This window comes from Artemia sp. Qi Xiang Cuo, chromosome 13, assembly GCF_049724085.1.
Source record: "Artemia sp. Qi Xiang Cuo chromosome 13, ASM4972408v1, whole genome shotgun sequence".
Lineage (NCBI taxonomy): Eukaryota > Metazoa > Arthropoda > Branchiopoda > Anostraca > Artemiidae > Artemia > Artemia sp. Qi Xiang Cuo.
In genome coordinates this window covers 57,342,098-57,369,465 of record NC_142806.1, presented here as the reverse complement: position 1 = coordinate 57,369,465, position 27,368 = coordinate 57,342,098, and the positions used below count along the sequence as shown (strand labels likewise).

The 27,368-nt window shown below is 33.2% G+C and overlaps 1 protein-coding gene across 1 annotated transcript in view; it reads right to left on the bottom strand.

The window, feature by feature from the left end:
- LOC148945461 (choline O-acetyltransferase-like) overlaps nt 1-27,368 on the bottom strand; it is a 44,948-nt gene that overhangs the window by 2,149 nt on the left and 15,431 nt on the right. Inside the window, exon 3 of the mRNA XM_089099051.1 lies at nt 16,921-17,056. Within this exon, the coding sequence (XP_088955177.1) occupies nt 16,921-17,056 (136 nt within the window). The remainder of the gene's footprint in view (nt 1-16,920; nt 17,057-27,368) is intronic.

Sequence of the window (27,368 nt, the reverse complement as noted above, 5' to 3'; positions counted from 1 at the left end):
AAAATATCTTTCTTATAGAATATAAAGTCAGACATTCAAATTTGACAGGAAAGAGGAAAATTGATTTTATTTGAGTAATGCAAAAATAAACCCACCATATACAGAGTAAAAGAAAGCGTTAATAACTTTACTAATCTTACGTATTCACGATATACCTTATAGGTTCATTTGGAATTTTGGATATTAAAAAGTGAATTAAGTAAACTATATAGCAGTATTTATTCCTCTAATATTTATTTGGCGAAGCCAAACATATATTAAAATGACTCTTGATGGCCACATTTCCTCTGGCAAAACTTCTTGGTAAAAGGTTACATATTCAGAAACTAAAAAAAGTTGGATATTGAAAACGTAAGTACATGATCTGAATTTAAAAACCCAATGCTTAAAACAAATAATTGCAAAGCTATTTTTGAAGCTGAAAAAAAAATGCGTTTACTTTAACTGCAACGCCTGAAGACATCAGCAAAGGTTTTGGAAATTTCTTTCTAGTTTATATGAAAAAAATCAGTACCTAAGTAAAGAGAGCACTTAGAAATACTTTTTATTACTTAGAAATAAAAATAAAAATTCAAAACCAGAAATTTTTCTAAGAAAAATATTTCTTAATGAGCTATATTAAACAATCGAAAAGCAGAATGAAACCAACTAATAATTAAAATTTAAAATGAACCGAAAATTATCAACGAATAAAGGGGATCAAAAACACACAAAAATTTCAATAAATTACAGATCTTATTTCAAACGCACAGAAAGTATCCAACAGTTCGTGGTAACGGACTGCATTTAGGAAGCGACCCGGCTCAATAGTAACCAAAACTCTAAAAAACGGAGCTTTGATACCAATAGATTTGTGAAAAGAATCAGTTTGTTGTACTAATTTCAAATATGTAGGTTTCATTAACTTTAATCTTACCCATTAACGAAAAAATGCCTGATTTTCTAAAAAAAGGGATAACACCCCTTAAAAGTCATGGAATCTTAATGAAAATCGCACAATCGGATTCAGCGTATCATAAAACCCTACTGTACAGGTTACAAGCTCCTATCAGCAAAAATGTGGAATTTTGTATTTTTTGCCAGTAGAAAGATCACGGATGCATGTTCATTTTTTTTTCTAGGGGTGATCGTATCAACACATAGGTCCTAGAGCATCGTAAGAGGGCTCACTCAAACCAAAATTAAAAGTTCTAGTGTCCTTTTTAGGTGACCAAAAAGATTGGAGGGCAACTAGGCCTCCTCCCTCACCCCTCTTTTCCAAAATCGCCCGGTACAAATTTTGAGATAGCCATTTTGTTCATCATAGTTGTTCATCATAGATATAACATGACCCCCCCCCCCATTGTTCCAGGGGAAAGGTCTTTAAGTTATAAGATTTACCCATTGTTTACAAAAGCTATTTGTTATTGGGAAGTATGCATATATTTCTGAGTGGGGGGGGGGGACGAATTTTCTCTTATAATTATGTTCTTAACTTGAATGTGTCGGTTATTGAATTTACTAAAGTTATAAAAGAGAAAATGTTTACAATATACTTTCTTTTCAGTAAAGCACAAATAACGCTCTGGCCCTTGGAAGGTTTAGGGGTTAACAGACCTGATCCTATATGTGGTAATTTCTATGGAAAGCTTAGTTCATGGCTGTTCAGTAATTTTAAATCGATCGGTTATCTCATAATTATTAGTCGATAACAACTTGACCATCTTTGGTTTCAAAATTATAGTTCAGTTCAATAAAATGAGAAAACCCGCCTTTGCCGTTTCACCATCCTATTGGTTTCTTAAAAAGAGAGCTAGTATTTTTAATCTCTATTGAAACTAGTTCTCTCTTTGTTTTCTAGGATTATTGATTCGATACTATCGCCCCTGGGAAAAAAACATTAAAGAAGAATTCGGGATCTTACTTCTCGAAAAAAATTCGGAACTCCACATTTACGTAGATTGGAGTTCAGAACCTCAACAAATGAGGCTCTCTGATGTTAGGTATATTGTATAATTAGGTTTAAGTATATTAGAACATTGTATTTGAATGGAAAAAGAGAAATATTGCCATTTAAAATCACTGAAAACACAGCTCTTGGTAGCGCCCTAGAATATTTCCTGGCGTGTTTCATAATCTCTCGCATTCTCCACCTCTGTACCGTTAGGCATGTGAATTTAATATTTTATGAAAAGAAAAAGAATAATGTTTCAATGGCAGAGGCATAATCACCCCCCCCTCCAGCAAAATAATAAAAGGCGTTACAAAAAATATTTCCCGAAATTAAGCAAGGTTCAGATGTTAAATTCTACCTCCCCTTCCCCAAAACTAATTCTATATTTACCTGAAGGTTCAACGAGAGCTAACATTTTTGGGCTATAATATGCAGTCTTTGAGGCATCTAACCCCCCCCCCCCCCGTCCCAACTAAAAATCCCCCACCACCGCTACTTCATAATAGCGGATGCGCACTCATGCGTTAATATGTTATGTAATATGTTAGTATGTCATTTGCAGAAAAATGTTATTCTTTTGATATATTAATCATTATTGAAATGCTTTCTTTTTAACATTTTGGTTACTATTGGCTCAAGTCGCTCCTTATTTGCAGTTCTTTTTACCACGAACTTGATCAATATCTAACATTATTTCTCCTCTCTTTTGTTCAATAAAGCCCTGTACTTTTCTTTGAGAATTTCATTTTTTGGATTTGTTTTTTAATTAGCTTCAATTTAATTTTAACTGACACTATTTTAATTATTTTTATTCAATAAAAAATATTTGAATATTTTGTCAGTGTTTTACATAAGAATTTAGATTTTGGCATGCTATTTATATTTTGTTAAGATACTGAAATAAATTTTAATGATAGTTATAATAGAAATTTATACGGATGGGGAGGGGGAGGGGGAATATTATTGAAATAAATGGGTTAAAAGTATGCATACTTTTGGGTCATCTGTAGAGCTCAAGCCATCCTGACCCCCATCCAATGATAACCTTGAATATAGACGAACACTAATCATCAAATTTATTACAAGAATCATAATTTATTATATTTTGCTTTAAGTGTTTGTTTGTTTAACTAAATTCATGTATAACTAATATATTAGAAAGAGTTCTAATTAGTTGCTGAACAATTTTTGTTTCTTCAAAGTTTTAGCGTCACTCTTTCTAAATGTTAGGAGGGCTACCACTTCCCAAACCCGAATCTTTAAGTCATGGTTTTGATGGCCTATTTTTGGGGGATTTTCGTTCCTATCTTTAAAATTACGGAAGTTTTTATGCGCTGATAGCTTTTAATAAACCACTTCAAAATTGACACATTTTGCATATTCAGAAAATGTATGAATAAAATGTTCTGTTGCTGCACATGTTGAAATCAAAGTTCTTCTTGAGGTTTTCGTTTCCATTGACAAGGACAACTACGAGCTGTCTGATCCAAGAATTTCTTAAATGTGAAGGAAGGCTGCTTCTCCTTCCTTCAACTACCATCTCTTACACTCAAATTTAATATTCATATGAACAATGCCTCGAGAATGAAATTTATCCCTACCTTCCCAAAAGCTCTTCTACATCTATCAGAAGACACACTGAGAGTTAGAAAATTTCGTCGTAAAAGCATATTTTCTTAGGTTTTTGGGACACTCACTCTTCCTCCACAGATATCCATAATTATTCCTCCTTCATATTGGTTGATGCGCAATTATACATCACTGTATATAATTTTATTCAGCATAGCATGAATAAAGCTAGTTAAATGAAGCTTTAAAGAAATTTTCATATTAACCGTCAATTGTGTGGGAGTAGGTGCGAAGTTAGGAAAGCAACTGTGGTGCAACTGTCTCTGAAATTAGAAAGCTCAATATATACCTTCTTGACAAGTTTAAATCGATTGGCTAACTAAAAAAATTTACTTAATGGCTTTTTGGTACCCTTAGGGCTATAATTGCGTTTAACGCCACCAAATCGCAGAAAAAAACTACTTTGTTTTATGCAGTTGTTTCTGGTAATTACAAAGGTCAGTAGAACGCTCAATTTTCTTTCTAGTTAGCGTTCTTCCAATATTCTAGAATCACTGGTTCGGTACTATAATCTCCGGGGAAGAGAAACATAAACATGCATCCATGACAATCCTTATAAAAAAAATCACATTTTTGTTGCTACGGGCTTGAAACCACTAATGGAGTTTTACAATATTCTGAATTCAATGGTGTAAATTTCATCCAAATTTTCACCCTTTTTGCACTGTTTTCCCTTCTTTTCGTAAATTGGACACATTTTCTTGGGATTTCAGTAACTGTCAGTAGATAAACTTAAACCTCATGAGTTTTAGATGTTTGAAGTGACAATAAAAAGCCAATATTCTTATGTATATACTAGTAGTAATCTAACTTATACTTTGCGTACACATATAGGAATCTCCATGTTATTTGCTTGCCTTACGTTCCTTGGCGCCTTTCCAGAGCATGTACTTATGGATTTGCTTGCCTTATGTTCCTTGGTGTCTTGCCAGAGCATGTACATATGGATTTGGGTGGATTATGTTCCCCCCCATGCTATTCTAGGAGCTTATGTTCCTTCCTATGCTATTATAAGGGATTATGTTCCCTCCCATGCTATTTTAAGGGCTTATGTTCCCTCCCATGCTATTCTATGTTCCCTCCCATGTTATTCTAAGGGTTTATGTTCCCTTCCATTCTTTTTTATAGCGCTATGTCCCTTCCATTGTTATTCTATGGGACCTCTACACGTGATTAAACACGTTATAAAACTATGTGCTATTTGCTTATGTCCCGTTGGTACCATTCCAAACGAGTGGGGATTCCCGGCCTGTTCCTAAACATTGCAAAAAAGATAACAGTATGAACGGGGGATTCCCCGCGCAAATTTGTTTCAACTCCAAGTTTTTGAACCAGACTGGTTTTTTTACAATCAGAATTGTTTGATTGACAGTTAAAAAGGGGTAATGAGATTTGCGAATTGGAGTGTAGGATTTGCGAATTTGATCCTAATAAGGATTGACTTGAAATAAAAATTTTTAAACAAAAAATTACTGAAAAGCGTTTAGGAGGAGATGGGGTGATTGTGTACTGTATAATACACAAGTGATGTTTTGGACAGTGTTGTCAATTTAAAATAGTTTAGAAATAAAAACATTTAACGAGAAATGGATGAAAAGTGTTTTGGGGGAGATAGGGTGATTGTGTACTGTATAATACACATGTGATGTTTGGACAGTGTTGTTAATTTAAAATAGTTTAACGTTCCCTCCTTCCCCCATTTCTGAGGGCAGGGGCGGGGGGGGGTCAATTTTGGAGGGAAAACCAAAAATACTCAGAATCGAAAATAAACGGGATCTGCCTCACGGGGAAGGCTCAGAGGCCCTTCGTTCCCCCATTTCTGAGGGTAGGGGAGGGGGGAGGTCAATTTTGGAGGGAAAACCAAAAATACTCAGAATTGAAAATAAATGGGATCTGCCTCAAGGGCAAGGCTCAGGGGCCCTTTGTTCCCCCATTTCTGAGGGCGAGGGAGGGGGGGTCAATTTTAGAGGGAAAACCAAAAATACTCAGAATCGAAAATAAAGGGGATATGCCTCAAGGGGAAGGCTCACAGGCCCTTCGTTCCCCCATTTCTGAGGGCAGGGGAGGGGGGGGGTTTAATTTTGGAGGGAAAACCAAAAAAACTCAGAATCAAAAATAAACGGGATCTGCCTCAAGGTTAAGGCTCAGAGGCCCTTTGTTCCCCCATTTCTGAGGGCAGGGGAGGGGGGGTCAATTTTGGATGTAAAAAAAAAAATACTAATAAGCGAAAATAAAGGGGTTAGGCCACCTGGGGAAGGATCAGTGGCCCTTTGTGCCCCCTTTTATGAGGTGAGGGTAGGGGGGGGGTAAATTTTGGAGGGAAAACCAAAAATACTCAGAATAAAAAAAAATGGGATCTGCCTCAAGGGCAAGGCTCAGCGGCCTCTCCTTCCCCCTTTTCTGAGGGCCGGGGAGGGGGGGGTCAATTTTGGAGGGAAAGCCAAAAATACTCAGAATAGAAAATAAACGGGATCTGCCTCAACGGCAAGGCTCAGAGGCCCCTCCTCCCCCTCAGAAAAAGTTTTAACAAGAAATGTCTGAAAAGTTGTTTTGGGAGGGGATGGAGCGATGACAGATTGGATGTCTCAGACTAGTGATAGTGATGTACTGTGGTACGAATTGCTTGTGAAAAACCCAAATGAATCATTTTAAAATAAAGTTTTAACAAGAAATGTCTGAAAATTATTTTTTTTGGGGGGTGGGGGAGATGACAGAGTGGACGTCTTAGACTAGTTATAGTGCTGTACTCTGGCATGAATTGCTTTTGAAAACCCGGATGAATTAGTTGAAAATAAAGTTTTAACAAGAAATGTCTGAAAAGTATTTTTTTGGGGGGTGGGGGCGATGACAGAGTGGATGTCTTAGACTAGTTATAGTGCTGTGGTACGAACTGCTTGTGAAAAACCCAGAGGAATTAGTTTAAAATAAAGTTTTAGATAGACATTTCTGAAAACTACTTTTTGGGGGGGTGGGGGCGAAGACAGAATAGATGTCTTAGACTTGTTATAGGGATTTAGTCTGGAATGAATTTATATAGAAAACCCGGATTAATTAGTTGAAAATAAAGTTATAACAAGAAATTTCTGAAAATTTTTTTTTTTTTTTGGGGGGGGGGCAATGACAGCGGGGATGTCTTAGACTAGTTATAGTGCTGTACTCTGGCATGAATTGCTTTCGAAAACCCGGATGAATTAGTTGAAAATAAAGTTTTAATAAGAAATGTCTGAAAAGTATTTTTTTTGGGGGGGTGAGGGCAATGAAAGAGTGGATGTGTTAGACGAGTTATAGTGCAGAACTGTGTTACAAAGTGCGTTTGAAAAACCCGGATTAACGATTGTAAAATAATATATTATCACGAATGTTCCGACACGGATTTTTTGGGGGGATGGGGCGATGACAGAGTGGATGTCTTAGACTAGTGATAGTGCTGTAATGTGGAAGGAATTGCTTGAGAAAAACCCAAATGAATTAGTTGAAAATAAAGTTTTAACAAGAAATGGCTGAAAAGTATTTTTTTGGGGGGTGGGAGGCGATGACAGAGTGGATGTCTTAGACTAGCTATAGTGCTGTACTCTGGCATGAATTGCTTTCGAAAACCCGGATGAATTGGTTGAAATAAAGTTTTAACAAGAAATTTCTGAAAAGTTTTTTTTTTGGGGGGGGGGGGCAATGACAGAGGGGATGTCTTAGACTAGTTATAGTGCTGTACTCTGGCATGAATTGCTTGAGAAAAACCCGGATGAATTAGTTGAAAATAAAGTTTTAACAAGAAATGTCTGAAAAGTATTTTTTGGGGGATGGAGCGATGACAGAGTGGATGTCTTAGACTAGTTATAGTGCTGTACTCTGGCATGAATTGCTTTCGAAAACCCTGATGAATTAGTTGAAAATAAAGTTTTAACAAGAAATTTCTGAAAAGTATTTTTTGGGGGGTGGGGCGAAGACAGAGTGGATGTCTTAGACTAGTTATAGTGCTGTACTCTGGCATGAATTGCTTTCGAAAACCCGGATGAATTAGTTGAAAATAAAGTTTTAACAAGAAATGTCTGAAAATTTTTTTTTTTTTTTTTGTTAAACACGATTGGTTGAAACAAAAGCAGAACTCTTAAAATCACAACTCAAGTTCAGTAAATAATTCCTTTGTTTTTTTTTTGTTTTTTTTTGTTAAACACGATTGGCTGAAATAAAAATGGAACTCTTAAAATCACAACTCAAGGTAAGTAAATAATTCCTTTGTTTTTTTTTTTTTAAACACGAGCTATTTTAGAAAGTAATTTAAAAGTATCAAATCTCTTGATAATTACGCTATTACAGAAAATAATTTAAAATTACAAAGTCACATTATAGTTAAGATATTTTAGAAAATAATTTAAAAGTACCAAGTCACATGATAGTTACGATATTATAGAAAATAATTTCAAAGTACCAAGTCACATGATAGTTACGCTATTGTAGAAAATAATTTAAAAGTACCAAGTCACATGATAGTTACTCTATTATAGAAAATAATTTCAAATTACCAAGTCACGTGATAGTTTCGCTAATGTGGAAAATAATTTAAAAGTACCAAGTCACATGATAGTTACGCTATTATAGAAAATAATTTCAAAGTACCAAGTCACATTATAGTTACGCTATTGTAGAAAATAATTTCAAAGTACCAAGCCACATGATAGTTACACTTTTGTAGAAAACAATTTCAAAGTACCAAGTCACATGATAGTTACGCTATTATAGAAAATAATTTCAAAGTACCAAGTCACATTATAGTTACGCCATTGTAGAAAATAATTTCAAAGTGCCAAGTCACATGATAGTTACTCTTTTGTAGAAAATAATTTCAAAGTACCAAGTCACATTATAGTTACTCTATTTTAGAAAATATTTTAAAAGTAGAAAATCAAATGATAGTTACGCTATTGTATAAAATAATTTCAAAGTACCAAGTCACATGATAGTTACGCTTTTGTAGAATATAATTTAAAAGTACCAAGTCACATGATAGTTACACTATTGTATAAAATAATTTCAAAGTACCAAGTCATATGATAGTTACGCTTTTATAGAAAATAATTTCAAAGTACCAAGTAACATGAGAGTTACGCTATTGTAGAAAATAATTTAAAAGTACCAATTCACAAGATATTTATGCTATTGTAGAAAATAATTTCAAAGTAACAAGTCACATGATAGTTACGCTTTTCTAGAAAATAATTTCAAAGCACCAAGTCACATGATAGTTACGCTATTGTAGAAAATAATTTAAAAGTACCAAGTCACATTATAGTTACGGTATTGTAGAAAATAATTTCAAAGTACCAAGTCACATGATAGTTACGCTTTTATAGAAAATAATTTCAAAGTACCATGTCACATGATAGTTACGCTTTTGTAGAAAATAATTTCAAAGTACCAAGTCACATGATAGTTACGCTATTGTATAAAATAATTTCAAAGTACCAAGTCACATCATAGTTACGCTATTATAGAAATAATTGTAGAAAATAATTTCAAAGTACCAAGTCACATGATAGTTACGCTTTTATAGAAAATAATTTCAAAGTACCAAATCACATTATAGTTACGTTATTATAGAAAATAATTTCAAAGTACCATGTCACATGATAGTTAAGCTATTGTAGAAAATAATTTCAAAGTACCAAGTCACAGGATAGTTACGCTTTTGTAGAAAATAATTTCAAAGTACCAAGTCACATGATAGTTACGTTTTTATAAAAAATATTTTCAAAGTACCATGTCACATGATAGTTACGCTATTGTAGAAAATAATTTCAAAGTACCATATCACATTATATTTACACTTTTATAGAAAATAATTTCAAAGTACCAAGTCACATGATAGTTACGCTTTTGTAGAAAAAAAATTCAAATTACAATGTCACATGATAGTTATGCTTTTATAGAAAATAATTTCAAAGTACCAAGTCACATGATATTTAAGTTATTATATATAATAATATCAAAGTACAAACTAAAATGATCTTTACTATAATGTAGAATATATTTTCATATTGCCAACTGAAAGTATAGTTACGATAGTGTAGAAAATAATTTCATAGTTAAACGTAACATGATAGTTACGCTCTTGTAGAAAATAATTTCAAAGTACAAAGTCACATAATAGTTACGCTATTGTAGAAAATAATTTCGAAGTACCAAGTCACATGATAGTTACGCTAATATAGAAAATAATTTCAATGTACCAAGTCACATTATAGTTTCGCTATTATAGGAAATAAATTCAAAGTACAACTTGACATAATAGTTACACTATAGTGTACAATAATATTAAAGTACAAACTCACTTGATAGTTAAGCTCTGGTAGAAAATAAATTCAAAGCACCATGTTGCATTATAGTTACGCTATTGTAGAAAATAAATTCAAAGTACCAAATTTAGACAGGGTTACGTGCGCGCACGTAACCTTGTCTAAATTTTTTTTTTTCATAATTTCCTGAATTAAATTTCTTGGTACTTTGAAATTATTTTATACTATAGCGTAACTATCATGTGACTTGGTACTTTGAAATTATTTTCTAAAAAATAGTAAATATCATGTGACTTGGTACTTTGAAATTATTTTCTGCAATAGCGTAACTATCATGTGACTTGGTATTTTGATATTATTTTCTACAATAACTTAACTATCATGTGACTTGGTACTTTGATATTATATACTATAATAGCGTAACTATCATATGACTTGTTACTTTTAAATTATTTTCTAAAATAGCATAACTATAATGTGTCTTGGTCCTTTGATCTTATTTTCTACAATAGCGTTAATATCATGTGACTTGGTACGTACTTTGATATTATTTTCTACAATAGCGTAAAAATAATGTGACTTGTTAATTTAAAATTATTTTTTAAAATATATTAACTATCCTGTGATTGGTTATTTTGATAATATTTTATTCAATAGCGATACTCTCAAGTGAGTTGGTACTACATAATTTTATTATATATTAGCTTTACTTTAATGTTAATTAGTCGTAAGAAATTAGTTAATATAATAGATTAACTATTAAGTGATTTTGTACTTTGAAATTATTTTCTACAAAACTGTAACTATCATGTGACTTGGTACTTTGAAATTATTTTCTACAATAGCGTAACTATCATGTGACATGGTACTTTGATATTATTTTCTACAATAACGTAACTATCTTGTGACTTTGTACTTTGAAATTATTTTCTACAAAAGCGTAACTATCATGTGACTGTGTACTTTGAAATTATTTTCTACAATAGCGTAACTATCATGTGACATGGTACTTTGAAATTATTTTATATAATAACGTAACTATAATGTGATTTGGTACTTTGAAATTATTTTCTACAAAAGCGTAACTATCATGTGACTTGGTACTTTGAAATTATTTTCTACAATAACGTAACTATAATGTGACTTGGTACTTTGAAATTATTTTATACAATAGCGTAACTATCATGGGAGTTGGTACTTTAAAATTATTTTATACAATAGCGTAACTATCATATGACTTGGTACTTTGAAATTATTTTCTACAAAAGCGTAACTATCATGTGACATGGTACTTTGAAATTATTTTCTACAAAAGCGTAACTATCATGTGACTTGGTACTTTGAAATTATTTTCTACAAAAGCGTAATTATCATGTGAAATGGTACTTTGAAATTATTTTCTACATAAGTGTAACTATCATGTGACTTGGTACTTTGAAATTATTTTCTGTAATAGCGTAACTATCATGTTACTTGGTACTTTGAAATTATTTTCTATAATAGCCTAACTATCATGTGACTTGGTACTTTGAAATTATTTTCTACAAAAGCGTAACTATCATGTGACTTGGTACTTTGAAATTATTTTCTAAAATAGCGTAACTATCATGTGACTTGGTACTTTGAAATTATTTTCTATAATAGCGTAACTAAAATGTTACTTGGTACTTTGAAATTATTTTCTACATTAGCGTAACTATCATGTGACTTGGTACTTTGAAATTATTTTCTACAATAGCGTAACTCTCATGTGACTTGGTACTTTGAAATTATTTTCTACAATAGTGTAACTATCATATGACTTGGTACTTTGAAATTATTTTCTACAAAAGCATAACTATCATGTGACTTGGTAGTTTGAAATTATTTTCTACAATAGCGTAACTATAATGTGACTTGTTACTTTGAAATTATTTTCTAGAATAGCGTAAATATAATGTGACTTGGTACTTTGAAATTATTTTCTAAAAATGAGTAAGTATAATGTGATTTTGGACTTTGTAATTTTTTTATACAAAAACGTAAATAACATTTGGGTTTTTAATATTAATCGTTATTCTATACTAGTGTAACTATCTTTTGACTTGTTACTTTGAAATTATTTTATATAATATAGTAATTACCAACGAAGATGGTAGTTTGAATTTACTTTCTATAATAGTATAACTATCATTTGAGTGGGTACTTTGTAATTATTTTCTACAATAGCGTAACTATAATGTGAGTTGGCACTTTGATATTATTTTCTTTTGTAGTGTAACTATCATGTGACTTGGTACTTTGAAACTATTTTCTAAAATAACGTAACTATAATGTGACATTGTACTTTGATTTTATTTTCTAAAATAGCGTAACTATCATGTGACTTGGTACTTTGAAATTATTTTCTACGATAGCGTAACTATAATGTGACTTGGTACTTTGAAATTATTTTCTATAATAGCGTAACTATCATGTGACTTGGTACTTTGAAATTATTTTCTACATTAGCTCGTGTTTAACAAAAAAAAAACAAAGGAATTAATTACTGACCTTTAGTTGTTATGATTTTAAAAGTTCCGCTTTTATTTCAGCAAATCGTGTTTAAAAAAATAAATAAAAGGAATTATTTACTGACCTTGAGATGTGATTTTAAGACTTCCGCTTTTATTTCAGCCAATTGTGTTTAACAAAAAAAAAAAAACTTCAGACATTTCTTGTTAAAACTTTATTTTCAACTAATTCATCCGGGTTTTCGAAAGCAATTCATGCCAGAGTACAGCACTATAACTAGTCCAAGACATCCACTCTCTCTTCGCCCCACCCCCCAAAAAATACTTTTCAGACATTTCTTGTTAAAACTTAATTTTCAACTAATTCATCCGGGTTTTCGAAAGCAATTCATGCCAGAGTACAGCACTATAACTAGTCTAAGACATCCACTCTGTCATCGCTCCATCCCCCAAAAAATACTTTTCAGACATTTCTTGTTAAAACTTTATTTTCAACTAATTCATCCGGGTTTTTCTCAAGCAATTTATGCCAGAGTACAGCACTATAACTAGTCTAAGACATCCACTCTGTCATCACTCCATCTCCCAAAAAATACTTTTCAGACATTTCTTGTTAAAACTTTATTTTCAACTAATTCATTTGGGTTTTTCACAAGCAATTCGTACCACAGTACAGCACTATCACTATTCTAAGACATGCACTCTCTCATCTTACCATCCCCCCAAAAAATTAATTTTGAGACATTTCTTGTTAAAACTTTATTTTCAACTACTTCATCCGGGTTTTTCATAAGAAGTTCGTAACACAGTACAGCACTGGCACGAGTAGAAGACATCCACTCTGTCATCGCCCTCACCCCGCCCCCCAAAAAAAATACTTTTCAGACATTTCTTGTTAAAACTTTATTTTCAACTAATTCATCCGGGTTTTCGAAAGCAATTCATGCCAGAGTATAGCACTATAACTAGTCTAGGACATCCCCTCTGTCATCACCCCCACCCCCCAAAAAAAAAATACTTTTCAGACATTTCTTGTTAAAACTTTATTTTCAACTAATTCATCCAGGTTTTCGAAAGCAATTCATGCCAGAGTACAGCACTGTAACTAGTCTAAGACATCCCCTCTGTCCTCGCCCCCTCCCCCAAACAAATACTTTTCAGACATTTCTTGTTAAAACTTTATTTTAAAATAATTAATACGGGTTTTTCTCAAGCAATTCATGCCAGAGTACAGCACTATAACTAGTCTAAGACATCCACTCTGTCATCGCTCCATCCCCCAAAAAATACTTTTCAGACATTTCTTGTTAAAACTTTATTTTCAACTAACTCATTTGGGTTTTTCACAAGCAATTCGTGCCACAGTACAGCACTATCACTAGTCTAAGACATCCACTCTGTCATCGCCCCATCCCCCCCAAAAATACTTTTCAGACATTTCTTGTTAAAACTTTATTTTCAACTAATTCATCCGGGCTTTTCACAAGCAATTCGTACCACAGTACAGCACTATAACTAGTCTAAGACATCCACTCTGTCATCGCCCTCACCCCCCCCCCCCCAAAAAAAAATACTTTTCAGAAATTTCTTGTTAAAACTTTATTTTCAACTAATTCATCCGGGTTTTCGAAAGCAATTCATGCCAGAGTACAGCACTATAACTAGTCTAAGACATCCACTCTGTCATCGCCCCCACCCCCCAAAAAAAATACTTTTCAGACATTTCTTGTTAAAACTTTATTTTCAACTAATTCATTTGCGTTTTTCACAAGCAATTCGTACCACAGTACAGCACTATCACTAGTCTGAGAAATTCAATCTGTCATCGTTCCATCCCCCCAAAAAAATACTTTTCAGACATTTCTTGTTAAAACTTTTTCTGAGGGGGAAGAAGGGGTTTCTGAGCCTTGCCTTTGAGGCAGATCCCGTTTATTTTCGATTCTGAGTATTTTTGGCTTTCCCTTCAAAATAGACCACCCCCCCTACCCTGCCCTCTGAAATGGGGGAACGAAGGGCCTCTGAGCCCTCCCCTTGAGGCAGATCCCGTTTATTTTCGATTCTGAGTATTTTTGGTTTTCCCTCCAAAATTAAACCCCCTCCTCCCCTGCCCTCAGAAATGGGGGAACGAAGGGCCTCTGAGCCTTCCCCTTGAGGCAGATCCCATTTATCTTCGATTCTGAGTATTTTTACTTTTCCTTCCAAAATTGACCCCCCCCCTTCTCCCCTACCCTCAGAAATGGGGGAACGAAGGACCTCTGAGCCTTCCCCGTGAGGCAGATCCCGTTTATTTTCGATTCTGATTATTTTTGGTTTTCCTTCCAAAATTTTATTTCAAGTCAATCCTTAATAGGATCAAATTCGCAAATCCTACACTCCAACTCGCAAATCTCATTACCGCTTTTTAACTGTCAATCAAACAATTCTGATTGTAAAAAAACCAGTCTGGTTGAAAAACTTGGAGTTGAAACAAATTTGTACGGGGAATCCCCCGTTTATACTGTTATCTTTTTTGCAATGTTTAGGAACAGGCGGGGAATCTCCACCATTTTGGAATGGTACCAACGAGACATAAGCAAATAGCAAATAGTTTCATAATGTGTTTAATCACGTGTAGAGGTCCCATAGAATAACAATGGAAGGGACATAGCGCTATAAAATAGCATGGAAGGGAACATAAACCCTTAGAATAACATGGGAGGGACATAGAATAGCATGGAAGGGAACATAAGCCCTTAAAATAGCATGGGAGGGAACATAAGCCCTTGTAATAGCATAGGAAGGAACATAAGCTCCTAGAATAGCATGGGGGGAACATAATCCACCCAAATCCATATGTACATGCTCTGGAAAGACACCAAGGAACATAAGGCAAGCAAATCCATAAGTACATGCTCTGGAAAGGCGCCAAGGAACGTAAGGCAAGCAAATAACATGGAGATTCCTATATGTGTAAGCAAAGTATAAGTTAGATTACTACTTATACTGTTATCACTGTTGAATGTACATGTTTCTTACAGTTTTTTAGAGTTTTTTTTTTTTGAATTTAGAGTTTGTTACTTTTAGCACGAAGGTTTTCTTACTTATTGTTCGTTACCCAAATTGTGTAATAAAAAAAATCCTAATTTGTTCATTTAAACGTAAATAAAAACAAAGCTCTTTATGTCACCTGCCTCCCCCTCCTAGTATATTACCTGACGGTGATGATGAGTTACTCTCCTTTCACCTCTTCGGCTTGTTTGCCAGTAGGCACACGAATGAAATGTTTTATTTTACAAAAAAAAAAAAATTTATTAAGAAGGGAACTATCACCCATTAGTACCCAAATCTAGCTTTAGTCCAAATGAATAGAGATCGAAAGGTCACCAACTTTCCTACACCTTGTGTGGATATTGATGCGCCAAATGGGCTGCGCAGTTCCACCTGGCATTGTAAACTTTAGCCCTAATTGAAACGCACCCTCAGGTGAGACTGAAATCGGTGATCCCCAGAGGGAGAGATACGAGAATAATTTCTACCCCCCTTTTCATCTCTTTGTATATAGCGTTCAATGCTACAACTTTACCTTAACTTCAGTCAAGCATTTGCTGAGCCTCTGTCAAGCATAGTTGAGAACTGTATATCTGCTTTACCAGCGTGGGAACAAGTTTTCTGAATAATGTCATTCCAACTGCCTCGAGTCTTGACAAAACACAAGGAGCTGTACTATAGTAGCTGTACGGTTGCTGGGGCACATACTTGCATTGATGGTAGGGCTTCATGCTTGAGGTCATCTTTAGCTAATGTTTTCTTCTTAAAGAAGTGAAATAGTACCAACCTGATGGACTTGAGCATGTGGCCGCTAACCTTTAGTCTGCGCATGCGCAGTAGAGCTCATTGCGGGGCGGTTGCTGTGGCCATTATAATACCGATCCCATGAAAGATTCCCTATCCATTAAGAGTACAAAGGTTGTGGTTAACATTTTTGGTGAGAAATTGAATAATTCCATCAGTGGCCGATATTTTCTATCAGGAAAATGTTGCAGAAATTAAGATTCGAGGTTTTCCCCTTCTTTTCCCCGAAAAAAGGAGTATATCTGCCCGTGCGATTTCGATCGAATTTGTACATCTTATTAAGTGAATTTTTCTAACCATTTGGGTGTTCATTTGTGTACGATTACTGTACAAATTAAGATTCCAATTTCAGAGACAGTTACACCACAGTTGATTTCCTAACATTGCACCTACTGCTACACAATTGATGGGTAATATGAAAATTTATTTTTATGCTTTATTTAACTAGCTTTTTTCATGCTAGGCTTGATAAAATGCTACCCTTGCACTAAAATTTACATGGAAAAAAAATTAAATTCACCTTAAATAATCAAACATCGTTCAGTATCTAATTAATATGCTATCAGTTATTGTAAGAAAAATAATATTTCAGACTTTGCACTGTGCTCTACAGCAACGCAAGCTCTGTAGTGTTGTCTCAGCCTAGATAAACGAACAAAAGCTAAAGACATTTTAAACTGGAGAACGAATAGTGCAGCAACATTGATTTTCTCTGTTCATGCCATGCAGTGACATTAAGGCTTACCAAAGCTCCCTCGCTGGTCATGGCTTTCGCCCATTCTAAAGCCTCTGGAGTGGCCGCCCGAATACAATCTACACGGCCTTTCCGGAAGCGTCTTGTGGAGGCACTTTCATAAGTTGCCCCTAGACAGCCATATATCCTAAAATATTATAATATTTCAAATCTTTTTACAGAGACATTAACGTTAGAAAACGAAGGAATACAAACAAGAAGGCCAGCCAGAAAAAAGCCTTGCAAAAAAAAATAGATGAAAAGGTTCCAATGCAAATAAGAATAGCAGAGCCCTTCCAAAAATCGTTTAAAGTGCGAAATAGGAACTCCAAAAAATTGTCATAAAAATTCGGGTTGTCAAATAGATTGCCAAAAATAACTTCCAAAATTATACAAAGTAAGTTTAAAAATGAAATAAAATTTAAAAATATGGTAGAATCCGAAAATGTTCCTTTATTTTTAACAATACTAGCACAAAGCTTCACAGAATTTCCAATGTAATGATACACTTTTGGGCTCTTTGTGAAATTTTCTCAATTTTGTTATTAAAATCTGTCCTTGCCCGTATCACAATTTAGTCCTTATTTTGCATTCACTTGGTAATCCTTTCCTGGATTTGGTCATCACAAGAGTAGATGTTTATTTAAAAAAATTCCACCACAAGCCCTGAACGGCCAATTTCGAGTTTTGGGGTCAATAAATAAAAACAGTAGAAACAACAAAGCACCCAAAAGCTTAAAGATTGGCAAAAGAATTCAAGAAAAAAATGTCGATTTGAAAATCTATTCTTTAGTTATTGTTTAAAACTGAGATTGGTAGTAGAGATGCCCCTATTGATCGTGTCACGCACCCCTGCTGCCATCTACAATTTAGTCTAACTGTGTCAGTACACCAAATAAGGGCATAGAGTCCCTAGGGAGAACATATGGTTAATGGGGTCAATGACCTCTTTTTCCAAGGTCGATTTATTTGTTGTTGTTGTTGTAAGTGCACGCTCGAGGCGAATGTCAAGGTGTCCAGAAATAGGAAACAGCATTTGTTGTTGTTGTTGTTTTGGGCAAGTGCACGCTCTCAGCGAATGTCATGGTGTCCAGAAATAGGAAACAGCATTTGTTATTGTTGTTGTTTTGGGCACGCTCTCAGCGAATGTCAAGGTGTCCAGAAATAGGAAACAGTATTTGTTGTTGTTTTGGACATATACATGCTCGAGGCGAATGTTAAGAGTTTCCAGAAATAGGAAACAGTTAGATCACGTGTTTCCTTCTCAGCCAATCAGCGAGTCGGTTACATCCCTCATCTCAACCAATAAGAGGGCTGGTTACATATGGTTTTCCCCGTTACATAACAGTTCGCCCTTTAGATTTCGTATATAACGGGCATGCAATGTGATTAAATTATCAGAAAGTATTTTGACATAGTTGATGACACAAGAATCGATAAATTTGACTCTTTTGAAGCCTTGACAGCCCCAATTAGCAATGTAAGTTCTGATTTAATACATTTTCATTTTTATTTTAAAAATAAAATTATTTTCATTGGTCACCCTCCAGTATATTCAGGTAAATCCCCTCCCCTCTCCCACTCTAATACAAACATCACTATGCAATCTTTATACTCGATAGAAAACATAAAATATGTTCTTTTTACCCTCAAAACCTAACCCATTCCCTATTGTTTCACAAAAAAAATTTTCTCAAAACGAAATAATTTTCTTTCTCGATATACGTGGACTTTTCTCAATTTTAATCATTTCTCTCCATGAAAATTCCGATCCGCCTGTTAATACAATACCCGTCATTGAAACAAGGATACAGGTCAAGACCGCTACATATCTCTGTCGATTTTTTAACGAACTTAATGGTCATTAATGTTAGCAGTTTAGTTTCCGATGGTTTTACAGATTCAAGAGGATGCGTCTAAAAGGAAGTTGTTATTTATTGAATAACTGAAAAGAGCCATTGCTTAGATCAATGCTTCGATGTTTGACTAAATATTCACATTTTCAACGTTTAGTATTAGGGGGAATTTTCTTCAAACAGCTTAGAAACAAACTAGGCCGACTTTTATAGGCCGACTTTTGAACGGTTCAGTGAGCCGTAATTCATCTTTTCTCAGATTCAAAAGGATTCGATATCTTTCGGGGGGGGGGGAGGGGGTATTTTTCCATGTCTTTTATCAGGGATATTTTCCGTGGGGATTATTTTCCTCGGGCCTGTTTTTTATGGGGGTGGGGGTAAATACCAGCTACCGAAAAAGGATAAGGAAAGATAAAAAAATACCGCTAATACTTTAAATGCATCAAACGCGACATGCTCAATGTACATTAAAACCAGAAAAGAACAGAAACACCTTAAAATAAGAAATTCTTCAAACAGCTTAGAAACAAACTAGGCCGACTTTTATAGGCTGAATTTTGAACGGCTCAGTGAGCCGTAGTTCATCTTTCTCAGATTCCAAAAAGGATACGACTAGTATATTTCACGAATTTTTTTTACGTTATGCTTTACTGAAATGAGATACACACTTTTCTAAACACGTGATTATTGTGAGTGGGGGGATGAGGGTACTAATTTTACTTCTGTAAAAAAGGGGGAATTACTCCTTATTTAAAATTTTATTTAACCCTCATTCATATACGGATTAATTTCTGTTTTGTTTACATTTTAATGGCGGTCCCTACTTTCAGTTAGAAAAAACTTGTTTTTTATTTATTGGATAACTGAAAAAGAACCATAGCTTAGATCAATGCTTCGATGTTTGGCTAAATAAGCAAAGACTAAATATTCACATTTTCAACGTTTAGTATTAAGGAGATTTTCTTCAAACAGCTTAGAAAAAAACTAGGCTGACTTTTATAGGCTGAATTTTGAACGGCTCAGTGAGCCGTAATTCATCTTTCTCAGATTCAAAAAAGGATGCGACTTATGATTTATTCTAAGAAAGTGAGCTGTATTTGTTAGAGTTTCAGAAACATTACATATTTATTTAATTTAAACCCTTTTTCATAAATAATAATGTTTGGTGTGATTGACACAGAATATATTAGTCTGAAATATTCCTCAACTGGCATTATTTTCGAAGCAGCTTTCTTACTCCTAGACAATCAACGACGTGAAATTCATTGCTCTAAATGGAACATCAGATACAATATTTATGAGTACGAGAAAAACAGATGGAGTCCAACACTAAATTTTAAAAATCGAAACGGCTTTTATGTTAAAACCATAAGACCACGTAATGAAAATGGCTATGAAATAAAACATGTACAAGAGGAAATTCAGGAAATATGCAGTTTTTTCAGTGTGCAAACTGTTTATGTTAAGGGAAACGTGCCAACTGATAAACTCTTACTAGAAAAATGTGATAAAAACATAGCATTATTCAATTTAGAAGACTTCAAATGTGAAAAATACCTGAATTCAGTACATGACCCAGAAGATGAAGTTAGATATTTCGCTCAATGGATACCGGAAAAGATGCCTGACAAGGAAAAATGCATCAGATATCCAAAGACCTAAACTTGCTCTTCCTCATATCAAATGGATTAAGCCCTTTTTTTAAATATGTCATTATGTATTGTTTTTTTAAATATGTCATTATGTATTTTTTCAAATGTTTTTAAATATGTTTAGGCAATAAATATCTTAAGCCTCATCCGTTTTTATTCTTTAGAATACTTCATCCTCATGAAAATTATACTTTCAGGTTCAACATGCCAGGGAACACACTTTCAAGTTCAGCATGTTGGAGAACCCTAAATACTCACCACTATAAAGGTAATTTAATCCTAAGAGGTTAAAAAAAATTTCTGAAATCACACTTTCAGATTCATCATGTCAGGGAACACACTTTCAGATTCAGCATGTCTGCGAACATACTTTCAGGTTCAACACGTTAGAGAACCCTAAATGATAAGTTAACTCTAAAAGATTAAAGAATTTCTCTGAAATCACACTTTCAGATTCAGCATGTCAGGGAACACTTGGGTGAAACTCTATGGTCGTTATAATATACAAGTTCCATTTGAACAATGTTTTGAGGTCCCCTAGCCCAACCCCAAAGGACCCCGACACCCATAACCCAACCCGAAGAACCCAACCCTAAATACTCACCACTATAAAGGTAAGTTAATCCTAAAAGGTTAAAAAAAAAATTCTGAAATCACACATTCAGATTCATAATGTCTGGGAACACACTTTCAGATTCAGCATGTCAGGGCACACACTTTCAGGTTTAGCACGTTAGAGAACCCTAAATGATAAGTTAACTCTAAAAGATTAAAGAATTTCTCTGAAATCACAATTTCAGATTCAGCATGTCAGGAAACACTTGGGTGAAACTCTTTGGTCGTTATAATATACAAGTTCCATTTGAACAATGTTTTGAGTTGCCCTAGCCCAACCCCAAAGGACCCCGACGATCATACCCCAACCCGAAGGAACCCCCGGTCCCCAAAGGCCCCTGGCCCCCCAAAGGCCCCCCGGTCCCCACAATGCCCGCCAAAGGGCACCAAGCCCAAAGGCCCCCAAAGGCCCCCCGACACACCCAAAAGACCAACAAACAAAACTTTCTCTTAGAAATAATATTTTTCATCACTGATAACACTTTTCTGTTCGAACTAGCAAGTTTTCTACAAAAGATACCAAATATTTTCATAGAAGTAAAATTTTTTGATTGTGATAACAACTTTTCTGTCAGAAGTAGCAAGTTTTGCTTAACACTAACAAACCTACTCATCAAAGTAATGATATTTTACTTTAATATTAACATACTTTTACTGAACAAACACAAATTTCTCTTATAAATAATATTTTTCATCAATGATAACACTTTTTCTGTTCGAACTAGCAAGTTTTCTACCAAAGATACCAAATTTTTTCTTAGAAGTAACATTTTTTGATTGTGATAACAACTTTTATGTCAGAAGTAGCAAGTTTTGCTTAACACTAACAAACATTCTCATCAAAGTAATGATATTTTACCTTAATACTAACATACTTTTACTGAACAAACAAAACTTTCTCTTAGAAATAATATTTTTCATCACTGATAACACTTTTCTGTTCGAACTAGCAAGTTTTCTATCAAAGATACCAAATTTTTTCTTAGAAGTAACATTTTTTTATTGTGATAACAACTTTTCTGTCAGAAGTAGCAAGTTTTGCTTAACACTAACAAACCTTCTCATCAAAGTAACGATATTTTACTTTAATACTAACATACTTTTACTGAACACACGCAAATTTTTCTTAGAAATAATATTTTTCGTCAGTGATAACACTTTTTCTGTTCGAACTAGCAAGTTTTCTACCAAAGATACCAGCGTTTTTTCTTAGAAGTAACATTTTTTGATTGTGATAACAACTTTTCTGTCAGAAGTAGCAAGTTTTGCTTAACACTAACAAACATTCTCATCAAAGTAACGATATTTTACTTTAATACTAACATACTTTTACTGAACACAAGCAAATTTGTCTTGGAAATAATATTTTTCATCACTGATAACACTTTTTCTGTTCGAACTAGCAAGTTTTTTAGCAAAGATACCAAATTTTTTCTTAGAAGTAACATTTTTTGATTGTGATAACAACTTTTCTGTCAGAAGTAGCAAGTTTTGCTTAACACTAACAAACCTTCTCATCAAGGTAACGATATTTTACTTTAATACTAACATACTTTTACTGAACAAACAAAAATTTCTCTTAGAAATAATATTTTTCGTCAGTGATAACACTTTTTCTGTTCGAACTAGCAAGTTTTCTACCAAAGATACCAAATATTTTCGAAGAAGTAAAATTTTTTTATTTTGATAACAACTTTTCTGTCAGAAGTAGCGAGTTTTGCTTAACATTAACAAACATTCTCATCAAAGTAATGATATTTACTTTAATACTAACATACTTTTACTGAACACACAGAAAGTTGTCTTAGAAATAATATTTTTCGTCAGTGATAACACTTTTTCTGTTCGAACTAGCAAGTTTACTACCAAAGATACCAAATTTTATCGCAGACGTACCATTTTTTGATTGTGATAACAACTTTTCTGTCAGAAGTAGCAAGTTTTGCTTAACACTAAAAAACCTTATAATCAAAGTAACAACATTATAACTTAATACTAACATACTTTTACTGAACACACACAAATTTCTCTTAGAAATAAAATTTTTCGTCACTGATAACACTTTTTCTGTTCGAACTAGCAAGTTTTTTAGCAAAGATACCAAATTTTTTCATAGAAGTAATATTTTTTGATTGTGATAACAACTTTTCAGTCAGAAGTAGCAAGTTTTGCTTAACACTAACAAACATTCTCTTTAAAGTAACAACATTTTACCCTAATACTAACATACTTTTACTGAAAACACACAAATTTCTCTTAGAAATAATATTTTTCGTCAATGATAACACTTTTTCTGTTCGAACTAGCAAGTTTTCTACCAAAGATACCAAATTTTTTCTTAGAAGTAACATTTTTTTATTGTGATAACAACTTTTCTGTCAGAAGTAGCAATTTTTGCTTAACACTAACAAACATTCTCATCAAATTAATGATATTTTACCCTAATAATAACATACTTTTACTGAACAGACAAAAATTTCTCTTGGAAATAATATTTTTCCTCACTGATAACTCTTTTTCGGTTTGAACTAGTAAGTTTTCTACCAAAGATGCCAAATTTTTTCTTAGAAGTAACATTTTTTGATTTTGATAACAACTTTTCTGTCAGAAATAGCAAGTTTTGCTTAACACTAACACACATTCTCATCAAAGTAACGAAATTTTACCTTAATACTAACATACTTTTACTGAACAAACACAAATTTCTTTTGTATATTTTTTTTTTCAACAGGGAAAACGCTTGTTCTGGTTAAACGCTATATCTTTCAAGCAAAGATACCCCGTAGTTTGTTAGGATCACCATTTTTTGATATAGGAACCTCCTTTTCTGGAAAAGGTAGTAATTGCTGCTTATCTATCACATTCACTAACATCAAAGTAATGATATTTTACCTTAATACTAACATACTTTTACTGAACAAACAAAAATTTCTCTCAGAAATAATATTTTTCATCACTGATAACACTTTTTCTGTTCGAACTAGCAAGTTTTCTACCAGAGATACCAAATTTTTTCATAGAAGTAAAATTTTTTTATTATGATAACAACTTTTCTGTCAGGAGTAGCAAGTTTTGCTTAACACTAACAAACATTCTCATCAAAGTAATGATATTTTACCTTAATACTTAAATACTTTTACTGAACACACAGAAATTTCTCTTAGAAATAATATTTTTCGTCAGTGATAACACTTTTTCTGTTCGAACTAGCAAGTTTTCTAGCAAAGATACCAAATTTTTTCTTAGAAGTAACATTTTTTGATTGTGATAACAACTTTTCTGTCAGAAGTAGCAAGTTTTGCTTACCACTAACAAACCTTCTCATCAAAGTAACAACATTTTACCCTAATACTAACATACTTTTACTGAACAAAAAAAAATTCTCTTAGAAATAATATTTTTCATCACTGATAACACTTTTTCTGTTCGAACTAGCAAGTTTTCTAGCAAAGATACCAAATTTTTTCATAGAAGTAACATTTTTTTATTGTGATAACAACTTTTCTGTCAGAAGTAGCAAGTTTTGCTTAACACTAACAAACATTCTCATCAAAGTAACGATATTTTACTTTAATACTAACATACTTTTACTGAACACACAAAAATTTTTCTTGGAAATAATATTTTTCGTCAATGATAACACTTTTTCTGTTCGAACCAGCAAGTTTTCTACCAAAGATACCAAATTTTTTCGTCGAAGTAACATTTTTGTATTGTGATAACAACTTTTCTGTCAGAAGTAGCAAGTTCTGCTTAACACTAACAATCCTTATCATCAAAGTAATGATATTTTACCCTAATACTAACATACTTTTACTGAACAAACAAAAATTTCTCTTAGAAATAATATTTTTCGTCAGTAATAACACTTTTTCTGTTCGAACTAGCAAGTTTTCTACCAAAGATACCAAATTTTTTCTTAGAAGTAACATTTTTGATTGTAATAGCAACTTTTCTGTCAGAAGTAGCAAGTTTTTCTTAACACTAACAAACATTCTCATCAAAGTAACGATATTTTACCTTAATACAAACATACCTTTACTGAACACACACAAATTTCTCTTAGAAATAATATTTTTCGTCAGTGATAACACTTTTTCTTATCGAACTAGCAAATTTTCTACCAAAGATACCAAATTTTTTCGTAGAAGTAACATTTTTGATTGTGATAACAACTTTTCTGTCAGAAGTAGCAAGTTTTGCTTAACACTAACAAACCTTCTCATCAAAGTAACGACATTTGACCTTAATGCTAACATACTATTACTGAACACGCACACATAGTTCTCTTAGAAATAATATTTTTCATTTCTATGTCTGAATCTATTTGCTTACATGTCTGGGTTGGTGTTTGGTTAGGTTAGGTTAGGTTAGGTTAGCTAAGTTAGGTTAGGTTAGCTAAGTTAGGTTAGCTAGTAAACATTTCTCCATGTTTAAGTTAGGTTAGGTTAGGTTAACTTATCATGAGCGCTCATGATAAGCTAACCTAGCCTAACTAAAGCTTGGTACAAAGTTGACATGGGGGGATTTTCCGGCGAGTATGGTTAGGTTAGGTTAGGCTAGATCAAGTTAGGTTAGGTTAGGTTAGCCTACGTACGCGCGCGTACGTAGGCTAACCTAACCTAACTTAACCTAACCTAACCTAACTTGATCTAGCCTAACCTAGCCATACTCGCCGGAAAATCCACGCATGTCGACTTTGTACCATGCTTTAGTTAGGCTAGGTTAGCTTATCATGAGCGCCCATGATAAGTTAACCTAACCTAACCTAACTGAAACATGGAGAAATGTTTACTAGCTAACCTAACCTAACTTAGCTAACCTAACCTAACTTAGCTAACCTAACCTAACCAAACACCAACCCAGACATGTAAGCAACTAGATTCAGACATAGAAATGAAAAATATTATTTCTAAGAGAACTTTGTGTGCGTGTTCAGTAAAAGTATGTTAGTATTAAGGTAAAATGTCGTTACTTTGATGAGAAGGTTTGTTATTGTTAAGCAAAACTTGCTACTTCTGACAGAAAAGTTGTTATCACAATCAAAAAATGTTACTTATATGAAAATATTTGTTATCTTTGGTAGAAAACTTGCTAGTTCGAACAGAAAAAGTGTTATCAGTGAATAAAAATATTATTTCTAAGAGAATTTTGTGTGTTTTCAGTAAAAGTATGTTAGTATTAAGGTAAAATATCATTACTTTGATGAGAATGTTTGTTAGTGTTAAGAAAAACTTGCTACTTCTGACAGAAAAGTTGCTATTACAATCAAAAATGTTACTTCTAAGAACAAATTCAGTATCTTTGGTAGAAAACTTGCTAGTTCGAACAGAAAAAGTGTTATCACTGACGAAAAATATTATTTCTAAGAGAAATTTTTGTTTGTTCAGTAAAAGTATGTTAGTATTAGGGTAAAATATCATTACTTTGATGAGAAGGATTGTTAGTGTTAAGCAAAACTTGCTACTTCTGACAGAAAAGTTGTTATCACAATCAAAAAATATTACTTCTAAGAAAAATTTGGTATCTTTGCTAGAAAACTTGCTAGTTCGAACAGAAAAAGCGTTATCACTGACGAAAAAAATTATTTCTAAGAGAAATTTGTGTGTGTTCAGTAAAAGTATGTTAGTATTAAGGTAAAATATCATTACTTAGATGAGAATGTTTGTTAGTGTTAAGCAAAACTTGCTACTTCTGACGGAAAAGTTGTTATCACAATAAAAAAATGGTACGTCTACGAAAATATTTGGTATCTTTGGTAGAAAACATGCTAGTTCGAACAGAAAAAGTGTTATCATTGATGAAAAATATTATTTCTACGAGAAATTTCTGTGTGTTCAGTAAAAGTATGTTAGTATTAAGGTAAAATATCATTACTTTGATGAGAATGTTTGTTAGTGTTAAGCAAAACTTGCTACTTCTGATAGAAAAGTTGTTATCACAATCAAAAAATGTTACTTCTACGAAAATATTTGGTATCTTTGGTAGAAAACTTGCTAGTCCGAACAGAAAAAGTGTTATCAGTGATGAAAGATATTATTTCTAAGAGAAATTTTTGTTTGTTCAGTAAAAGTATGTTAGTATTAAGGTAAAATATCATTACTTTGATGAGAATGTTTGTTAGTGTTAAGCAAAACTTGCTACTTCTGACAGAAAAGTTGTTATCAAAATCAAAAAATGTTACTTCTAAGAAAAAATTTGGTATCTTTGCTAGAAAACTTGCTAGTTCGAACAGAAAAAGTGGTATCACTGACGAAAAATATTATTTTTAAGAGAAATTTGCGTGTGTTCAGTAAAAGTATGTTAGTATTAAAGTAAAATATCGTTACTTTGATGA